This window comes from Parasteatoda tepidariorum, chromosome 9 (assembly GCF_043381705.1).
Source record: "Parasteatoda tepidariorum isolate YZ-2023 chromosome 9, CAS_Ptep_4.0, whole genome shotgun sequence".
Classification (NCBI taxonomy): Eukaryota; Metazoa; Arthropoda; class Arachnida; order Araneae; family Theridiidae; genus Parasteatoda; species Parasteatoda tepidariorum.
In genome coordinates, this window is record NC_092212.1 from 36,738,385 (window position 1) to 36,760,623 (window position 22,239).

A 22,239-nucleotide genomic window follows, 5' to 3' on the forward strand; every position below is an offset into this window, starting at 1 on the left:
TGAAATTCATAGCTTATTACAATTAGAAGGACGATTAATTTTGAATCTCAGTTCGCTAAAAAGAGTTTTATAAATCTCTAGTTTATTTCTGATTTGCTTAAAAATAAAATAGACAGTATTGCTTCTTAAATAATTTTAAATTTATTTTACTTTTCTCATGGCTTTTAAAAAATGGCATCAGTTAATCGACACGTCGGTTTGCGTTTCTTGAGAAGACCGGTCGGTCTGTAAATTTGTTGAATGTAAACATGACTTTTTACAGTAAGTATTTGAAACTAACATTATAATGATTTGCTATGTTTTTTTAAATTTACGAGGACACATTTTACTAATTTTTAAATCGACGTTTAATTTTTAAAATGTACATGTTTTCTTAAATTGTTATCGGTATCTCGTTTGATAATTGATAATCTGTATAAAGCATCTAATTTTCATATTGTTATCTTCTTGAATGAAATTTTATGTAACTAAGACTTCAATGGGATTTTTTCTCAGTAAGACAATTATCAAAGGGTATTTGTTATTTTAATAGTTTTCTGGTCTTGCAAATTTTTTGTGGGTTTTGACAGCAAATTCTTATTAAATACTGAATGTAAATCTATGAATTTTTACTGTTCTTAAAATAATCCTCATAAGTATCCCCGTTTATAGAATAGTAGGTTGTATTTCTTACTCTGAATCACTATCTCTAGTACTATACCGCAATATTAAAGTAAGTGTAAACATCTCTCTACAGCAATGCAAATAATTAAATTTATAAAGACTAGTACAGATTTTCATAACTCTATTGTGATTTTTTTTATTTAACTTAGAGAAAAGAAAACAGTAAATTAAGTTAGAGGCAAGGCCGTACAAATGGGGTGAAATAGGAACAATAGGGCCCAGATGGAATTCCTCAAGAAAAATCTAATTTTTTTCAGAGAATATGTGGAATTTCTTTCAAAATTTTTTTATTTGTATTGTTTTACTATTTTAATGATACAAAGCTTGCATTATGATAAGACATAAAGTCATACATAACATTGATATATTGAGATCCTACGTGTATGAACTACTGTTTTTTTAAATTAAAAGAAAAATCGGATTGTTTACAGAAAGATTTTATTATTATGGTCTGTGACTGAATAAACGCAAAGTCTTGACTAATTCTGAGCAGGGGCCTGCGGGAAACTAAAGAATAACAACAACACAGAAAGGTAGCAACTCGTAAAGTATAAATCATTGTCACCCTTGGCAAACCTCTACATGTTTTTTCTTTTATTAAAGTAGAGTTTTAAGTTTAAAACCTATTCAGCACCTTATTGATAATAGTTGTCACGACAGATCATGATGTAAGAAAATATCCGCAAGTTTACAGAATATGAAAATGTGACACATGCTTTTAAGCTGTGGCCCGTAATGAATTTAGTCTGGAGGCTTCCAAAACCTGTGTTCAGCCTTTGATTGATCCTTAGCCCTGATTTAGCCTTTGAGATACCTTAAAGTGCAATATTCTTTCTAAAAACACTGATACGATTCTGAGTGATATTTACTTAAGATTTTGATTTATTTTTATATAAATCTACATCTACTAAAAGTTCTATATTATTGATCCATTTGTTGATGCATGCCTGCTTAAGCAGAGGGGGTGTTATTGTTTTCCAGTGGCGCCATCTATGGCCGAGAATTCGACTTCTGCCACGCCAAACGTCTCATCGGCAGTGTTTTCATCATAGAAAAAAAAATGGGTGACAATTTCTCACCCTTTCTCAAAAACAGGGTGAGATTTCAGAAAGTTAAGTGAGCTTTCTAAAAACTGAAAAAATGCAAATAGACTTGGAAAAAAAATCATTTCTTTTGTTATAATACATTTTTAACGTCTTCTATTTTTTAAAGCNATCAGAGAGTGATCGATCTCCAATGCAGTACATCCAGAGGTATTGATTTGTTATGGGAACATGGAGGACTTTTTCGACTTGACAGATTTAACATGCATCAGTCACTTTACTACACGACGAGTCTTCGGCCAAGGGTGTTCGAACTCTCGGAGGTGGGCCTAGCTCCCTATCGACCAGGCTATCCCGGCCCATTGATCCATGAATTTTTACATCAAATTTATGTAGAAGTTGATCTAACATTTATTAAAAAATATTTTACTACTATNGAAAAGGTTCTGAACAATACCTACTGGTAAATAGGGAAGCTAGATAACGGGGCAAGTGTTGAAAATAATGAAGATCCAGGAAGAAAAGTGAAATTGATTTTATTCTAAATGACGTAATTCGAAGCTTTTTCCAAGATGCGAGAATTTCGCGAATTTTGAAATTGATTTATAGAGTGCGCGAATTTCTCGCGGTAATCATTTTTTAACGCGAGAAAAGAAAAAAATATGCGAGATTCTCGCGTTCTCGCGCTGTAGTGAAAACACTGCATCGGTTTATAGGGTGGACCCATTCATTCATCCACAGATCGTAATTTTGACCAGAGAATGATCGCTCTCCCATCCAGTACCCCCAGAGGTATTGATTTGTTATGGGAACATGGAGGACTTTTGCGACTTGACAGATTTAACGTGCATCAGTCACTTTACTACACGACGAGTCTTCGGCCAAGGGTGTTCGAACTCTCAGAGGTGGGCCTAGCTGGCTATCGACCAGGCTATCCCGGCCCATTGATCCATGAATTTTTTCATCAAATTTATGTAGAAGTTGATCTAACATTTATTAAAAAATATTTTACTACTATCTATATCAAAAATTTTTGCTTCAATATTAATAAAATATTAGCATTATTGATATTTATGCTAACTGGCGGAGAAAAAAATTTAAAAAAGCATGGAGATGTTTGCTCTGGAGTGACTATGAGTTCCTTTCGTTGATGTGCTCCTTAGTTTTATCTCGCCAAAACTTAGGAATTATTTTGAGGTTGGTACCAATATAGTAATCTTGAAAAATTAATTAATAAATTCTTTTTAAGCATCAATTAAAATCAGAGAAAAAATGTTTTTTCAGTGTGTTAGGGGGTTAGGGGCCACCTTGCGTATTGTGGTTTTTATCTTAAAAATATTTGTAACAAATGTGTTTTCTTTTCAGAACAATTCCTAGGCATACTTTGCATTTTTATCTCCTTACTTTTCGCTTGTAATGCACTTACACCTTCCACGTTTCTCACTAACGCTGACCAGCAAAGACTTAAGAAAATATTATCATCCGCTTTTCCTCTGAATGATCTTACAACTGCTCACTATGCTGTTCTAGGTTATACATTACTTAATGAAAAGTTGCCTGAAGTAAGTGAAAATAATGAAATTTTTTGGCTTGCTTATATTAAAGTTTTATTTTATAAACCTTGCCTATTTTTTATGTAAGATGCTTAATTTTTTATTAAATAAATTTTAAAAATGTACTATGTTTGAAAAATCTTGTACTTCATATATATGTTTGACAAACCAATATTTAAGTAGACTTTTAAAAACTTAAATTGCAATGAAGTTCATGAAGTTGGAGTTCCACTTATAGACCACTAACATATTTAGAATAAGTTTTTTTCTCCAAAATCTGATTAACCTTAGGGATTATTGTGATATTCAAGATAATAAATACAAACATAATAAGAACAATGCTATTACAATAAAAAAATCTTTTTACTTATTATAAAGGTTCTATTCGACAGGAGATTTGATTTAATCTTTCTCTTTCAAGTTCTATAAAATTTCATTTCATTTTTGGTACCATCCAACAAATTGGAAATACAATACTAACCAAATAACAAGAATTAATCAAAATCAAAAACCAAACAATATTATTTGAAGTGTGGAAGAGCAAAAGTTGACTCATTCTGAAAAGTCATACTATTTTATCTATTAAATATATTTTATGTAAAAAGTGGGGGGGGAGTTTTTCATTATCTCTTTAAATTGCTAAAAACTTCGGAGAGTAGACTTATACACTGGATCGAAATGCAGTAGTTATGATTAATTAAAGTTGGTTAAGTAAAATACATGCTCAAACCTTGAGATTACATGACCTTTAAAATATGTCGTCTAGGGCAAATAATCAAACAGGCCATTTGATTATCGCCATGGGTGCAAGTGTTCCGTCCCCAGGACGGATTTCCGTCTTTCGAAAGTGTCCGCGGACGGAAACAAGACAGACTTGAAGACGGAAATCGGAATTTTTTTCCCCCTGTCCTTAAAAATATTTTTTAGGTCTACGTTATTGGTCTACTTTCTTATGTCCTGTTGTTATTTTATCAAAAGACAGATGAATAAATATTTTTTGTACAGTATTTAAACTTGATGTATTATGGTAAAGCTTTCTTAGACAGTTTGCATATGTCGAGGGGGTATTGCGTATGTTAGGTATTTCAGTCAAAAAAAATTTCAGTCTTGGCCTTTTTTCCAACTTGCACCCATGATTATCGCTCTGTGGTTAAGAGAAGTATCCCCATTTTTTTTTTTAAATTAAATTAAATAAAAAATGCTTAATGTACAAAAATTGATAATTTTCTAACCTGTTTTAATTAATTTCATAATTTTTTTAATCATAGGATCCATGCAGGTTTTTTGACTCCAAGATTGACAAAAAACGTTTGGAAACACTTTTTCATGCAACTAGTGGTGGAAAGCTTGCAAATTGCAAAGTAAATTTAATTAAACTTTTATCATTATTTCCTCATTTTAAATTATTTTTCTAATAATACTTTATTTTTATTTATTTATTTTAGCTGACAACTACTGGATTACAACAAGCTTTGGATTCTGCAATAGCTGAAGATTCACCAATGCAAGATATTTATCATGCTGTATTATCATTAAAAAACTTGAATTTGAAAAGTAATTTTTTTTAAGTTTCTTTTCTTGTATAAATATTGTTATGGTTCATATTGTTCGAAAATTTTTTTGAAAAAGGTAATATACTGTCTTTTTTTTTTTTAATTTGGATCTAATTTAAAATCAATTTTAAATTAGATATAATATTAATAACATTAGATATAAATTAGAAACACCAAAAGGTGTTTGTTTATTTTATGAAAGATTTATTGATTATTTTTTTTATATTCTTATTTATTCTTCTAACTTTGTCCACTGAATTCTCAATTACTTTTATTCAAAGTATTTTTTTTCTCACATACATTTGTGCTAGACTAATTAATTAATTCCAGCCTTTTACAAAGAGCCAGAATTAGTTAGCAATACACTGGCCTTGTAAAAAAAATGTGTACTATTTACTAATCTACCTGAAACTTTTTAGGCTTATTGCAGTGAATCCTCATATGTTTAGGAAATAAACAATTCAATGTGCCCAGGTTTCCAATATGTTCCAATACGGTTTCCAATATGTCCAGAATAATAATTGGAATTGGAATAATGATTGGAATAGGAATAAAATAATGATGAAATAGTCTTATTCAAAGTATATTGCTATAAGCTTGAGTAAATTCAGTCTTAGTAAGTCTTTGCACATTTCCTAATTAGTCTAAAGATATATAATCTGATTGTAATAAGCCTAAAAATATTAGGCAAGTTAGAAAACCCGAGTCTGACACTTGTAATAATGATTCTTGTTTTAAATTAGAAAACGCTTGATAAATATAGTTAAATTCTAAAATATTCAAATTGACTATTCTTTCTCATGTTTAACTCATATTTTACAGCTGATTCTGCGAAGGTGTCTAAAGTTTTAACTGCCGCTTTGAAACGGGATGATAGTGTCATAAAGTAAGTAATTTACTATAAATTTTTATATTAAGTGATTATGTTGTTTTCCTTTAATCTTCATTTAACTATGAATATGATTAAGTTATTATTAGACAATAATTTTTTTTTGTGTTATTGTTAGTCAGTAAAAAAAAAATTGACTGAGTCACACTGTTTTGTTTTCTAGGTTGGTTTATTATCAAATATCTTTTGTATTGTATTTTCATAAGGAATAATAATTGATACTCTCAAGCATTTTTTCAAACTTTAGGGATCATTTCTATTGGTGCAGCAGTTTTCAAAATTATGTGCTTATGAAAGAATTATAAATTTGTTCTCTAAATTAGTTATTAGCATATAGAATTTCTATAAAATTATTATTTGCAACAAACATTTGTTGTTCTGATCTATATCTTATGTTAAGTTAATGTGTTGAAGATATGCTAAGTTTGAGTTTAGCTACTTTATTAAAACTTCAATCTTATTGCTATTACAGTTAAAGTGACAAAAATAATTCAATAAACAGAAAAGTTAGTCGTTACTCTTGACCCAAAATCAAATTTAAAATAACAGCAGATAAATTGTATCCATCAGTTTTAAAAGCCATTGTATAACTGCAGGTCATATCGATATTTTTAGTTTTAAAAAAGTTTTAATTTAAAATAAGCCTTTATAAATTTTCAGTCACTCTTGTTACATTTCAAAGGACAATTAAATAGAACCTTTTTACCTCAGTAATACATATTATTTTATCATTTTTTTTATTATTAACAAAACATGGCATACTTACTAACAGTTTAAAAAGTAATGCTTTAACAAAGAAAAAGAAAATTACCGAGCAGCATTAAAAATTCTTGCAGTTTAGTTTTCTTTATATTTTTAGCTTAAAATAGGGTTATTAAATAATAATTTTAGTTTGAAGAAAATAATGCATCCCCTATGTCTTACTTTCCATTTGAATTCAAAAAAAAATTCTGAAGTCAATATAATTTTAAGAAAGTACTGCATCCACTATGTCTTACTTTCTGTGGAATTGTTCAATTTAATGTACACATTTAGTATCTTGAATATATTTTTGTATTACTCTTTATATTTTTATATACTAAGGTGCTATCTTGATAGTTTAATGAGCAGATCCTAAATACACTAATTAATTAATGTAGTTGTGTTAAATAATAAAATTGTAAATTTTTTTACCCGGGATATTTATTTCAAGTTTTAAAAATCTGCGTATTTTATATCTATAGGAGAGAGGTATAAAAAATGTGACCTCTTAATGATATTTTTACCTTTCTTACGTTGTGACTGATTTCTTAAACTTAGACACAAATTGAAAGTTAATTTTTTTTAATGTACATTTTTTGATCGGATTGTTTGCACTTTACAATTAAGATTGCATTTCATTTTTAAATAATTTAGTTGTTAGATCAGATGTTATTCAGGATCTATTATTTTGCTATTCTCAGTATGTTCTGGAAATTTACCACAATTTTCATTTTGAAACAAAAAAATATTTGTTAAATCTAGATTGTTTAAAATTTTAACTATATTAAATTAATATATAAATTTTTTAAAAAAATTATTAAAATAAAAAACATTGCACCATTTGATGATAGATTGAAATTACTGACACAAAAACTTATTTAGAAATCATATTCCTTCTGTTTTATATGTTTTCTTTTTGACATTTATGTATTAACTTGTATTTAAGGTTATAAATGTGCCTATTTTTTTAGCCTTGCATATGCATTCCATGTTGCTTCTGTTCTGCCTGGTGATGTAACTCAATTTTTTGAAAGAATTGAGGATGTTATTGTGCAGGCTGATGAAGTTGATGGTAAATACTTACAGGTTAGTTGGACCAATTCTACTATATTTGTTCATTTACAATACTTCTTGTTCACTTACAATATTGTAATCTATGGGAATTTATTTTCATTAAATATTGCTAAGAAAGTTAATGATGAAATAAAGTGTCAATGATAAATTGATATTTGCTTTGTAGGCAATGAACTTTTTGAAATTTGAAATTTCATTTTAAAATTTTGTGTAATAGTTGTTTAACTAAGCTTGATTTATTTGTTTGATCAAAACAAAGTAAATTTTCAGGATCTTTTTAATGCAAGTTTGTTTTTGTGTATATTAAGTTCTATTTCCATCAGAAGTACAATTCCAAGTAGTTAGGAATGCAAGTTATTAATTCTGCATAATTTCCAATTTTCGATTGTAATTGATTTCCGATCATGAAAGCATACATTTTAACTAATCTTAAATGGAGGAATTTTAAAAATCTTTGTAAAAATACTTATTTTGAATAGATATGTAATGAATATTCGGCCATTTTGCTGAATATTCTGTTGGCCCACCATTCGGCAAAGTATTATTTGGAAAATTATTTTTCAACTAGGTTTTTTTTTTTTGAGGGGGGGGAGATTTTAATAAATTTAGTAAAGAAAAAAAAATTTCTGTTTTGTTTTTTTACATAAACATTTCTTTCTATCAGCATTTTTATTATGACATCATTTTTTAAAGAGTGTTTTTAATGAACTTTATTCTTTTATGGTTACTTTTTTCTGAAAATACGCAAGGTAAAAAAGTAAAATTATTTTTGGCGTTAAAACTTTCATTTAAAAATTAAGAACAATTTTTGTTTTGGTTTCTATCTAGCTTTTTCTTTTTTAAAAAACTTATGTTTTTATTATGACCCAGAAAATAAGAGGATTTCTACTTTCTATTAGACTTTAATCTTTACTTTTTTTGAAAATACGGTAATTGGAAAACTGAAAAGTTTATCTTTGAAATTTTCTTTCCAAAATTAAGATCGATTTTTATTTTTTCTGTTTTGCTTTTGTTTATAATCTTTGTTTTTTATAGGCATTATTATGATAGTGCTGCATTTTTAAAAGGGTTTCTGATAGACATCTCTTTTAGTGTATTATGATGCACTAAAAGAAATTTTTTCCGGAAAATATTATTTTTAGCTTAATGTTTTGTTTCAAGAATTAAGATTTTTTTTTCTATTTCTTTTTTTTTTGTTGCAACTTTAGTCTTTTTTTTTAACAGCTGTTAAATCAGTTTTTTTTATCTTAAATATTTCTAATTTTCTGAATATTTAATTATATTTATTATCTTCAACATTTCAATTCAAATTTTTTTCCCTTTATCCCATACCAATAATACAGCTAAGTTATAATTATTTCTCAATAACTAAACTTATTTCTATATGAAAAAAAAATTTATTTTTTGCTGTTTTGAAGCCAAATATTTAGTATTTGACTGATTTTTTTTTCTGAATATTTGGCCAATTAACTATTCGTTACATCCCTAATTTTGAATAAAATATACATATTAAAGGTTTTTCATTTTCTTATTTATTTTTGGAAAATGTTACAATGTCCACAAATATTGCAATATTTTTTTTTCCTGTCATTAATAGTAATTGAATTAAGGAATAGTTTTACCTTATTTTCTCCCTGTTTGTAAAATTAGTTGACTAAAAATAATGCTGACATAAATATTCATGCTTATTTTTATTTTTTGAAAGCAGTAAATTTATTAGTTATAGTTTGAGGATCAAATGCTGATGAACTGGATTTTTCAATGCAGCTTACTGCAAATTAATTCACATATTTATTTTCCATGTTGTTGCTATAACCTACTGTTGCTCAGGAAGCAAAATAAGCCAAAATTAATTAACAAATTCCATACTTGGCTGCAACAACAGTAGAAAATTTGTTCATTTTGGCATATTTTGCTTCTCGAGTTCTTGATATTTTATTGAATGGTTTTATTTTTATGTAATATTTTAATATAAATAAAACTTTGCTGCTAATATTCTGTTATTCAAAGATAATATTTATATTTTTAAATGCTCTATTATCTGAGCTGTTGATATGCTTGTATTATATCAGTTCTCTTATCAAGAGTTTAAAAAAAACTATAAGTAATGTTTAACATTAATTTTGATACTAAGTCCCTTTTCGAAAGAAACATATTGTTGGCAAATTTGTTGCAAACAAATCTTAATTTTTTCAAGAGCATTCTTTGTGTGTGTTTCCTGTTTGTGTGTGTTTCCTCTTTGTGTGTGTTTCCTCTTTTTCTATTTGACCATCTTATGATTCAATGTATTGATTTTTTGTGTTACAGTTTGAGGGTGGATTAGGAATTACAGCTACAACAATAAGTGGGGTCTACAAACTGGCCACAGTTTCTAAAAAAGCTCCTGCTCTTACTCCTGTAAGAAATTCAATTATTCCTGCCATTACTTTTTTAATTGTAAACTCTCTCCATTATTTCATTAAAATCATTATTTTATAGGAACAAGCTATCAAGTTCACAAACTATTTCTTGAGTAGGAAATTTGTTCAGAGTGTTAAAGGTGCTGCCCAGCTCTTAGAAGTGCTCAAGATTTTCACTACAAATAAGGTGAGTTATTGCGTACAAAATCTTTTTTAAACATTGAAATTAATTTCTGAAATTTACATGGCCTGGGTAATTTAGTTTCACCTGTTAAACTTTATTAAAAATCTTTGAATCTTCAGCTAAAATATTTTCTTCTGTATTTCTTAAAATTATAAATTTAATTTTGAATTTTTTTTCTTACTATATCTAAAGGAACTACCATGAACTTTAAAACTATAAACTCTGTAAGAACTGCGTTGTATATTAGTATAAATAAATATTTTCAAATTACTTCTTTTAGTATGTTGTTTATTAGAAAATGAGGTTCTAAGTTACTAGTTTTAATTGTACAAAATAGAATCAATTAACTTACCTTAGTAAAACTCTTCTTTAAAATTTCCATTAAATATTATCTTTAATATAATTTCCATATGGTTATTTGATGGAACTGTAGAAAGTTGTGATATGTATTTGGAAAATATTAATTTTAAAGTTTATGTATTCCATAATTACAGATTTTTAATTGTTAACCACTTTTATGCTGTTTGTGCTAATTTTTATTTACTATAACAGTTGTAGAGAAAAAATTAAGATTGAAAAAAATATTTTAAAGCAAGAAGGAAAAAAAAAGTAGATCAGCGCTTTTATTCAATATGATGGTAACATTTCATATTGCTAAATCGTTATGCTTTTTTTAATCAATTAAGTTGAATTATTTTAATATTTATATTACAAATTTTAATAGTTTTTTTATATTTTTATCAGCTATATATATATTTTTTTCAATTTATGTTATTTTTTTTTATAGTTGGTCGATAAAAGTATTAAATTTAATACTCTTGACCTGTGTTTTAATACTAAAATGTTAAAATTTTGTTTCCGTTTCAGTTTCATATCCCTGTTGCTCTTACACTTGCTAGTAACAGTGCCTTATCTGATGAAAATCCTAATATTCAAGTTCGTATAACAAATGTATTAGGCTCATCCTTGGGACCTTTAACTGTGACTGTAGATAATGCTAAACGAAATGGAGATGATGTAGTAGTTATGAGTAAAAAAGCATTCCAACCAGTGAAGGGCAGCAAGTAAGAGCTTTATGAATAAAATAATTTCTTTATAATAAAAATAAAATATATTTATAAATAATATATATAAATAAAATATATTTCTTTAAATTAAATAATTTAGCTTGATGACTAAATGAAGCATATATTTTAAGATTTTTCTGTCAAATTTAGAAAAAGAGAAAGAAAAAAACATGGTTTGTATTAAAATCAATCTGATCAATCCAAAAAAATTTAATTAAAATTCTTTGGCAATGAACTAACCATCCTTGGAACTTTTCATCCAATCATTATTCCTTTTTTTTTTCCATTCCATTTCTAATTTACTTTTATCCTTTGAATTCTAGGCATTAAAATTTATTAAATGCTTATGCTCATCAAAGTTTTAATTTTCATGTGATAACATCAAGGAACTATACATTTTTTTTTATCTTAAAAAATTTGCTTAATGGAGCCTTTAAGTAGATAAAATAGTTTTATAAATTAATAACAAAAATGTTTATCTTATTGCATGCAAATTTAATATTTTTTGTTATTGTGTGCAAATGTTGCATAATGCTTGATTTATGAAAATTTTCATTGTCACTTCCAATAGGATTAAATATTTTTTGTGTTTTTTCAATCCTGAGTATAGAAGACAAGGATAAAATTGTACAAAAATCAGCTTAATTTTTTTTTTACTATTAATTAGTACTTATTAAAATTAAAAGCATACAAAAAAAACTATTATTTAAAGTTAATTAAATGAAATTTATTTATATTTTTGAAAAATAAAATTTAGTAAGTTTATTTTTATTTGATTATTTTAGTAGTTTATGTCCTACATCTAGTAAAATTTTAAATCTGTATTTAAAATTATTTTTGGTTTTCAAATTTTTGGTTAATAAATTTCCATTACTGTGTGATTTAACCATACAACAAAACCTTTCACATAGTACTAATAATATTTTACAGTGTAAAGTTTTCATCATTTTTTTTTTCAAATAAAGGTATAATATTAAAATGTCTTTATCAAAATTTAACTCTTTTTGGCCATTTGTAGAACATTATTATGATTTAATATAATAATTACTGATAAAAACCTAGTGGTAGTCATCAGTGATTATTTATACAAAACAAAAGAAACTTTATTATTTTTTTTTTCAGGAAAAAAGTTGTGCTACAATAATTTCAGAGTTTAGTAAAATTTGAAGCCAGTTTATAGCATTTTCTTGAAATGAATTTCAAAAATTTAAGCTTTTTCATTTTAAATTATCACTTTCGATTGAAGGTAATATCTTCGCTGATCATAGAAAGTTTGAATGGAATTTATTTAAATGCTACCATTTTTGAATTCAATAGCTTTAAAAAAAGGGATTTTTTTTAAAAAATTTATTTGTTTACATTTTCAGTTAATGTTGACAACTATACCGTAAATTATAATACATAAAATATTTTGTACTTACATATAAATTTATTTTTTATTGAATGTTTAGTATCATTTATGGGTGTTTTTACTTTTTAGTATCCTTTATACTTTGAATTTCCTGGAAAACAAGCCTCTGCGAGGTTTCTACACTGTGACTATCAGTGCTGTTCCAAGTAAAGCTGACCCTAAATTAATTGGAAATGCCGGAGCTCAAGTAATAATACTTATTTAAACCTTTACTGTCTCTCTTTTTCATACATTCTGCTATTATCTACAACTATATGCTTTTTTAGATTAGCGTTAAAGTCATGACTGAAGTTACAGTTGAAGGAGCAGAAATTGGAACTGCTTATCGAGATCAAGTATCAGCTACTAAGACTACAAGGTAGTTTAAAAAATAGCATAAGTCTTTTTATTCTATATATCTAAATATTAGTTCATGGCTGTATATCATCTATGATTTAGAGGAGGGCTGCACCTTTTAAGGTATCCAACTAGATAAAAATTGGTAATTTTGATGAAAATTATGTTTTTATCATTATTATTTATATTTAAACAAACTTAAGCTCATTAGCTTCCCAAGACCCTTTAAAAATTTTATTTCTAATTTATAGAAATGAAGTCACATTAGTTTTTTCTTTATGTTGACCAACGGAACTGAAAGTAAACGTACAAAAACGAAACTGAAATGTTTTGCTTTGACTATTTGAACCTTGATTAATTTGAATAAATTATATTTTTAAAGCAAACTTTATTTTCAGTAATCAATTTTTGAAATGTTAGTTCTTTTGTTGTCAGAATTTTCTTACATTTTAAATGCATTTTCCATAGAGCGATGGTGTTGAGAAGTTTCTTTACACTAATACACATTGCAAAAAAAAGTTTTTTACAGAATCCTTTGAAATTTCGAATGTAAATTTTGTATAATATTAACAATGTTTTGAACTAAAAGCTAAGGTCTAAGTTTGAATTTGTTGTTTTTTTTATCAAGCTTTAACTAAGAATATTTAGAATTTTTCTTTAAAAATTTGAAATTATATGTAATGTATTTAGTTCTAAATTATTGTTTTTTTTTTTGTTTTTTTTTTTTTNTTTTTTTTTCTTTTTTTTTTTTTGCAGATTTTAGTTCAAAACACGGATGATTACATTATTGACAGGAAAAATAAATTATTTTAAAATTTATCCTTTACAATTTGTCGTAGACCTGTTAGCTTGGCATGAAAAATTTGTAGACACTTGTTATTGTTTTTGACGCTTGTTATTGTTTAAGCTCAAATTTGCCCTTATTTTGAAAAATATTTTCTAAGTTTTTAAACTTTACTTTAAATTTATAATTTTAGGTCACCTGCTTACTAAACATAAAATTAAAATTTTGATTACATGTTTTTTTATTATTATTTTTTTATGAATCAAAACAAGTTGAATACCTTTAAATGTTTGTATTCAGTAGTTTAACTATGCATTTTCGAAAAGATATAAATTGTAACACGATAATCAATAAATATTTATTAATTAAATAAAATAGGGGTAGTTTAACTGAATTGATTTATTTTGCCAGTTTTTTGTCACCCATAATAAAGCATGAAATTTCTGCTCGTTATTGCTGACGAGCTGTTAGGTTTGGCCAGTATGTTTTGCCTTATGAAATTTTGTGTTTTTGATCTATCATATTTTTTCCCAATCTCAGTGATTAATTTTACACGCTACAGATTGGTACGTCAGAATAGTTTGCAGGTAACACGTAGAAACTCTTTGAAGACTGAGGCACTTGTCTTAGACTTTTTTATAAATGGATACCCCAAACAGAGTTTGACCCTAGGACTTAAATTGACAATTGGTATTTTGGTGTGAAAAGAACTAAAAGTGTACAAACATGAAATGGAAAACATTTCTGTTATTAATTCTTTTATTATTCTGTTATCTTAATGATGTGTTGATAATATCAAAACTTTATGGCAACCTTATTTTAAGTTAATGTCATTTTTTTGAGATAATGATTAAATTTTTCTGTTTCTATATTCTTTTACGATTTTGATCACCAAAAAGCTCTTTATACTACTTATGTTAACAGTTCGAAAAATTTTCACATTTTTTATGAAAATAGTGACAAGCAAATATTTGAGTCTGGCTAGTACTCCTGGACTGAAATTTAATGCCTAGACCTATAGCTACAACATGTTTACATTTAGAATCAATTTAATGCGACAAATGTACCCTATCATACTATCGTTTCGACCCTTAGAATCTAGAGTAGTTAATTCTTTCCTGTAGTTATAAAAATTTCATGCCTTTCCTGTGTGTGCAGTATGCATTTTTAACTCTTAACCATTGAATATGTATTTTAATTGTTTTTTAAGCATTTTTTTTATATATATGATGTTATTATTGCTTTATTATATTTATCATGTTTTGATGTAATTGTTGGCAACTTGAGCATTTTATATTATAGAAATGCCTCTATGCTTTGCAAACAAGTACTGTTTAATTCATAATTTTTTTAAGCTGGAAATAGTGGTAACTTGGATATTAATTATGAAATTTATTACTTGTAGTATCACTTATCCTCAAAAAAGTGTTAAGTTGGATGTAGATAATCACCAAAAGATTTTCATGAAATTTGCATTGAAAGACAAGAATGCCAAAACCGCATTGGTCGCTCATCAAGCATTTGTCCAATTCACAAATCAAGAGACTGGTCAAGAAGTGGTTTTTGTGACCGAGCCAGATTCTTCAAGCATATACAGATTTGACTTAGTGAGTGTAGTTAATATGTACAAATTGTTAACCTTTAGTTCTGATTCAAACGTATTGTATATTTTGCAATTTCACTTTTGCTTTCTAGGATGTTTCTGTAAAGGGTAAAGATTTCTTGTATTCATCTGGAGTTTATGACATCAATCTAATTGTCGGTGATGCTGTTTTGAAGAATCCATTTGTGTGGAAAATGGCAAGTATTAATTTATATTAATTCATGCAAATGTTAGTACTTTTGATTTTTTTTCCTTGTGATATATTAATATTTATATATATTTTTAATTTTTGCTTATAAATAACAGCTATTTATCCTCCATTATACCCAGTCTTAGAATAATATTTTTATCAGAAACGTTTGTCTAATATATAATCATGGAAATTAATTTTTTTATTATGGTTTTATTTTAAATTATAAGAATTCATAATGAAACCAGATCACTTAAATGTTAATGTGTAAAGTCTTTTTTTTTTACGTCTTTAGACTTAACTCTAATTTGAATTTTATCCATCAGAAATATATTTAGCTGTTCAGACTAGTTTGTGTAAAAATTTGCCTATCAAGGATTATAAAAGAACATGATATAGGAAATAGTTTATTGTGCAGGAAAGCAACCAGATTCTGCTCTTAGGTGAGTAAAGGATAGATAGTTAATTTTGTCATTCTATCCAACAAAAGTGTCTAATTTTTGCCAGTTTTTTTTCTTTTTTTTTTCTCTATATTTGGTTCCTAATATAACACTTTAAGAAGCTAGACTGTCTCCCATTGGAAAGTAGAAGATAAAATCTAAAGTAATTTAACTTTTTATTGTGTATTCCTGTATTAAAAAACAATAAGAACCTTCTACGATATTTAAAATATCCCTTTTTTTCCAAAGCAAAATTAGTTAATGTCATTGCATTATATTAATTGCATTACAACCAAAATTATTGTAAAACAATTGCCATTTTAGCTACAAAAAGTAAAATGCTATAACAAATTTTTATTGTTTATTATGATGAAACATAATGTTATTTTTTAAGTGTTAAAATCAGATTAATAAATTAACTTTTTCTTTAGGGAGAAGTAACATTTAGTTTCCCAGGAACACCTCCCATGAAATCTCCTGAAAATCCTTATCAACCAAAGCCAGAAATCAGAGTAAGTTAATAATTATTGCAATGAAATTCTTAAAAAGGATATTTTAGTATTGATTGTCTTTAATAGACATTTCTAAAAGAATAATTATTTAATCACTCTTAGAAAATGTAGAGCTGCTAGTCAGAATAATTTTCTAAATCTTTCTGAACATTTATTATAATATTCAGGCTTTAAATTTTGCAAAGTTGAATGAAACATATCATAAGTATAGCTTTACTAGTTAAAGCCATAAGTTAAACGTTGCCTTTCTTAATGCAAAATATTTTGATTATAATATTTTCATTTATCACTTTTAATGAATGGTACGGTCTTTCTATTTATATTCATTTAATTGTTATTTTTATATGAAAAAAAGGTTTTGTCTATAAATAAAATATCTAATTATTTAAGATAATGTGCTTGTTAGGTTTTTTTTTCTGTAGATATAAATATTTCCCCAGTCCCATGAAAGACAAGGCTGAATANTACGGTCTTTCTATATATATTCATTTAATTGTTATTTTTATATGAAAAAAAGGTTTTGTCTATAAATAAAATATTTAATTATTTAAGATAATGTGCTTGTTAGGTTTTTTTTTTTTTTTTTTTTTTTTNTAGGTTTTTTTTTCTGTAGATATAAATATTTCCCCAGTCCCATGAAAGACAAGGCTGAATAAATATTTTTTTTAAATCAAAAAGTACTCGTGAAGTTTTTTATAACAATTTGAAATTTAATTCATTAAAACTCCACATTCAAATTGATGTTTCAATTAAATTTCCTGCATAATCTAATTGACTAATATTTTTTTTATTTTTTCAGCATATGTTTAGAGAAAAAGAAAAGATACCTTCTTCATTAGTTTCAAATACCTTCTCTGTTTTGTGTGTAGCGCCTCTGTTACTGCTACTTATACTGGTATGCTGAATCATTTTGTTTTTGCTTAGTATTTCATTTTAAGATCACACTTACCTTGTGAAGTTGCTGGTTTTGTTTATTTAAAAGACTTTGTATGCAATATTTTTTTTCTTGCTTTATAATTTTTTTTTTTTTTTTGTTAAAAACGAAAGAAAGAAATTGCTTTAGGGAAATTAACTTTAAAGAATTTTCTTTTTGTAAATAAAAGTACTGCCATATTAGGCTAAATAAATTGTTTATTTATTTGAGTTATTTTTAAAGTAATATTATTTTATTTTTTATTATTCAGTAAAAATGTTTAAGCAAACTCCTGTTTTTTATGCACAGATACTGAATTTTTGTTTTTCAGAAAACGATAAGTAATTTATTTTTGCTTTTAACCCAAAATATCAAACAATCTGGTATTCATTATTCATACTCTATGCATTAAATGCTATGAAATCATGACTGCCTCTTGTTCCCTTATCTTTGAACTAACTTATTGTAGTTGAGAATACTTATTTTTGAAGACTTCAATATTTTTTCGTAAAAAAAAGACACACAAAATTACATTATCCTATAATTGAACTGTCATGTACAGAGTTTGTTTTCATACCTCAAACATACATCTAATATATGTTAATTAGCTTGTGTTTGTGGATGTCATGGTATGCAAATCTTTTTCCTTTCATAAACCTCAAAGATTGTGTAGTAGAGACTTAGATGCTGAAATATTGGACTTTTTGTCTCTCAATGTCATCTAGGCTCATTGCAAGTTAAAAACAATTTTATACCCTGACTCTGCAACTATCTGTCTATATTCGAATTAATGTTTATATTATAATTTATTATTTTTAATAATTAAATTATGAACTTTTATTTATAAATTATATGTTCATTTTGTGTACTCTAATTTTATTTTGTTAATGTTTCTATCTTCTTAGTGGATCAAACTAGGCGCAAATCTTTCGAATTTTCCATGTTCAATATATGCTGCAGGATTTCACACAGGATTATTGGGTAAGACTTATTTTTTAAATTTTAGTAAATTTATCTTGTTTCCCATAAGTGATATTTTGTTTTATTTCTTTAAACAAATGTTACATTTGATTAAAATGTTTTAATTAGATGAGGATTTTTAATTTTTTTTAACTTGTGGCCACACTGATTTCTCCTCTAAATCTCAAGTTGTAGCCAGAAAAGGCAGTATTTAAGAAAGAAAGGGATCATTAACCTTTCAACTATCATTTTTTTTTCTCACTGTTTTGAGACTGTTTAAAGCATATAGGCGTTTTTATCATTTTAGTAGTAGCAGATAGATAGCGAGCAGAGAAAATTTGACAAAATGGCGTCCTCAAGCTTTTTCTTTTTTCTTTAGCAGCTACCTAAATAAAACTGCCTAGTTAAAAAATAAATTAGCCCTTCTAAAAAAATATTTAATGTGAAAAAATCCTTGTTTTAGAAGTTTTTTTTCCCCCAATGCCCACCTTATTGACATTCGTTATTCAGATAACAGAACAGATTTGTTGGTCACTCTTTTAGGGGCACCATATTAAGTGGACCAACATTGCTCCCACAGTAAAGACAAATAGTACAGAGAATAAAAAAACATGCCTTGTCCTGGATTTGAACACTGGACCTTTCCGATGTGAGGTCAGCTCCCTGACCACTACAGGGTCTGCTCGATTTATTTTGGAATGTAGATTGTTTCTTGGGACTATGCTGGTGCACGTTTTATTTAACCAAGTTGGTTAAAATTGCTGAAATATTTATTTATAGCATTAAATTAACAATGATTGTTGCACTCTGAGAAACATACAGAGTATTAAAAATCGAGGAACATTATAAGTAACTTTTAATAAATTAAGTAATTTGATTGGGTTTAAGAATAGAAATCACTAATAAAACTTTTATCTGTGCATTGTTACAGGTTTCATGTGCTCATCCTCAGATTTAAGACAGTACATTCAACCTTTTTGATTTTGCCTAGCCTGTAGTTAACAGGTTTTTCTATTACCCAATATATCTGACTGACAAAGTTTTGATTTTATTCAACAATGCCATTTGACAAAAAATAAAAATTTGCTTAAGGTGTGTTATAAAATATCCTCAAGCAATCAAAAACTTCAGAGTAAATTTGGTGGTGTAAAAATCATAACATTTATAATTAAATTATTCAAAACCTTGTTATCAAATAAATAGCTAACACTATTTTTCATTTATTTCCAAATAAAATGGCAACTGTCTGCTACTAGTTGTATGCTATGTCATGTAAATGGCAACATCAATCCAGTCAATTGAGTTAGGTCTCAGTTTTATCCATTACTTGGTTTTGTTCAGTACTCCCCTATGATGTGAAAGTGTTGCTTATTATAAGTTTTTAGGACAAAAATAATTTTGGTAGTACTATTTATAGTGATATACCACTAACTACAATTACAGTGTTTAATTTTATCATGTGTACTGGTTGTTTGTGTATCTTCTGATTGTAAGATTTACTCGTGCTATAAATTTAAAAATATAATCAAAATAAACTGCGACATGTCAGGTAGTTTTTCCCTTACATGGACCAGAATGGTTGTAATTCACATAAAATTGCTTTTGTTTGCATCTGTGATTATTACTGCCCAAAAGCATTTTCACAAATATTTTTGTGTTATTTTAATTAGCTTGTTATGATACGGCTGTTTTTACTATCACTAAAGTTGCTATTGCTGTGATGAACTTAAGACTTAAGTTTTTGAACTGACATTGTGCATATTAGCAATTATATTGTACTGAGCTGCTGCTGCTGCTCAAGTAATTGAACATTCATCTCCCAGTGAGGTGACCCAGGTTCAAATCTGAGTGGTGTCTGAGATTCTACTCCCGTCTCATGTTGATCACAGTACTGAAGTAAAATAAATGCAATGGTAGATGGATAATGAAGTAGAATCCCCTTGCCATCTGACTGGCTGTGAATAATTTTCGCAGTTTTCCTTTCCATGTAAAATTAATGCAGGTTAGTTCCATCGATCCTTCGAAATTAGTATGTCCCAATGCTTAATCCAGGAGTTCCCTTGTCTTATGGATTGGCCTCTAAATTACAAGAGAAATGAGTTTAACATTAATAGCTGTAGACTCGGAATCAAGTCGGCTGTTCAACACTAGCTATAAAATAAAAACTACAGAATAGTAATAACCAGTACATAATAGATACGGAAGTGTGCAGAATGACTGTGTGTATCATTATTGAGTAATGAAGTAGAAAAATTACGATTTTATTCCTTTTTCCATTTTAGTATTAATATCAGTAAATTCTTCTATGAGAAACTTGCTAATATATAGTGACTAGTATAGCATTTTGCTAGTAAAAATTAGGTTTATAACGCTAATTATTATTTAAAACTATTTAACAATTATGTAACATATTTTAATTTTATTGTATTTTTTGTTTTCAGCTATATTTTGCCTTTTTGCTTGCTTCTGGATGCATCTAAATATGTTCTGTACATTGAAATATTTATTAGGAATTGGGCTTTTTACCTTTGTGTCTGGTCATAAATTGCTAAGTAAATTGGCAGCAGAAAAATAAAGGTACTAAATTAGTTATTTTTTTATTTGACAATTATATTAAGTTATTTTGTTCAAAGTAAATTGTAAGTAATTGATTTTTATATTTTGTACAAATATTCTTACAATAGACATATTATTCTATGCATTTTTCAAGTATTTATTTAGTGATTTTCAAAATACTTGACATAAAGGTGGAACATTTTATTTCAATTTCTAATTACTCAAGAAAAACAAAAATTGCCTATGTGTCTTCAAATATTAAGTGTTTGTTAAAAATGTATGAAGAACATATATTTTCTGTTTATAAAATATTTTATTTTTTAGTCTAAAAGTTGGTAAATTTCTATGACTAATTTAACAGATTTTATTTCAGATTATATACTTTATTAAATCTAGTTTCTTTAAGGAAGACGTTTTTATTTATTTATTTAACCTTAAAAATGCTATTATTCCACATTATAAGAGTATAGAAATGAAAACAACTGTTGCTTTGGCTATACTTGTATTGATAATAATCATGATGATTTTATTAATTGCAAGGAATAAAAAAATCATGAATAATAAATGAACGCCAATTCAAAATTGACGGTAACTTTTTATGATTTGTCATCATTTGTCGCAAGACCTTTATGTTTTGAAATAACATTTTTTATTAGTTCATATTGCTGTTTTTTAAAAATCGTATTTTTGCGTTCTTTTTCAGTATGAACATTTCCTTTAACAATAAATTTATTTTTATTCCAGGCATTCCGAAACAGTCATTTGCACTTGGAATTGTTTCACCTCATCAAGTTTATTCATTGTATATATTTCAAGTGTCCAATGTCTGTAGGACTAAATACTTATTTTGAGTGGTTGTTATTTGTAACTACTGGAACAAAATAAAACATTTTTTTATTTATGGAGTTGCAGTATAATAAGGTGTTGTAGAAATATAAGTAGATACTTATTTTCTTCAAATACTTTATAAATATGATTGGTTTGGGGCAATATATTGATGAACCACATTTCCAAATTATCCAAAACGTCCTTTTAAAACATTTTTTGTAAGAAACATCATGATTTGCATGTAAATTAATAAAATATTTCTGTGTATTTTGCTCTTATTATCTAAACACATTGCTAAACTAACCGTTAAAGTTTTTAAGCACTATCAAAATTATAATTTGGCATCATTTTGAAATTAAAAATTTATGCTGAGTATACTTAATTAGAATATAGCACTTTTATTATGTGATAATCAAAATTATTAACTAACATTTATTCCAATGCACTAAAAGCTGCACTTTTTATAAGTATTTCAGATGAATGAGGAGTAAATTTATGTTCGAGAACATTGGCGACAAGCACAATCTGTAATAAAAAGTG

General features: G+C 26.9%; 1 protein-coding gene across 2 annotated transcripts; it reads left to right on the forward strand.

Annotated features, from left to right (window-relative positions):
* The first annotated feature begins 111 nt into the window (after window positions 1-111).
* LOC107455363 (oligosaccharide transferase delta subunit) lies at window positions 112-21,773 on the forward strand. Of its 2 annotated transcripts, none has more exons than XM_016072896.4 (18): window positions 112-261; window positions 3,072-3,268; window positions 4,528-4,620; window positions 4,705-4,813; window positions 5,635-5,698; window positions 7,414-7,528; window positions 9,824-9,913; window positions 9,995-10,102; window positions 10,967-11,163; window positions 12,647-12,764; window positions 12,844-12,935; window positions 15,103-15,304; window positions 15,393-15,497; window positions 16,362-16,442; window positions 17,242-17,337; window positions 18,261-18,336; window positions 20,757-20,892; window positions 21,616-21,773. In XM_016072896.4, the coding sequence occupies exons 1-17, from the start codon at window positions 249-251 to the stop codon at window positions 20,888-20,890; spliced, it is 1,890 nt and encodes a 629-aa protein (XP_015928382.2). In that variant the 5' UTR covers window positions 112-248; the 3' UTR covers window positions 20,891-20,892; window positions 21,616-21,773. The 2 variants fall into 2 exon arrangements, with proteins under 2 accessions (XP_015928382.2, XP_071041016.1); XM_071184915.1 differs by having other exon boundaries at window positions 117-261; window positions 15,393-15,501; window positions 16,366-16,442.
* The last annotated feature ends 466 nt before the right edge of the window (window positions 21,774-22,239 follow it).

Coding starts and splice junctions, on each gene's coding strand:
- LOC107455363 (XM_016072896.4), top strand. Junction 4,814..5,634: donor AAAAAACTTGAATTTGAAAA/GTAATTTTTTTT, acceptor CATATTTTACAG/CTGATTCTGCGAAGGTGTCT. Junction 12,936..15,102: donor TCAGCTACTAAGACTACAAG/GTAGTTTAAAAA, acceptor TATTACTTGTAG/TATCACTTATCCTCAAAAAA.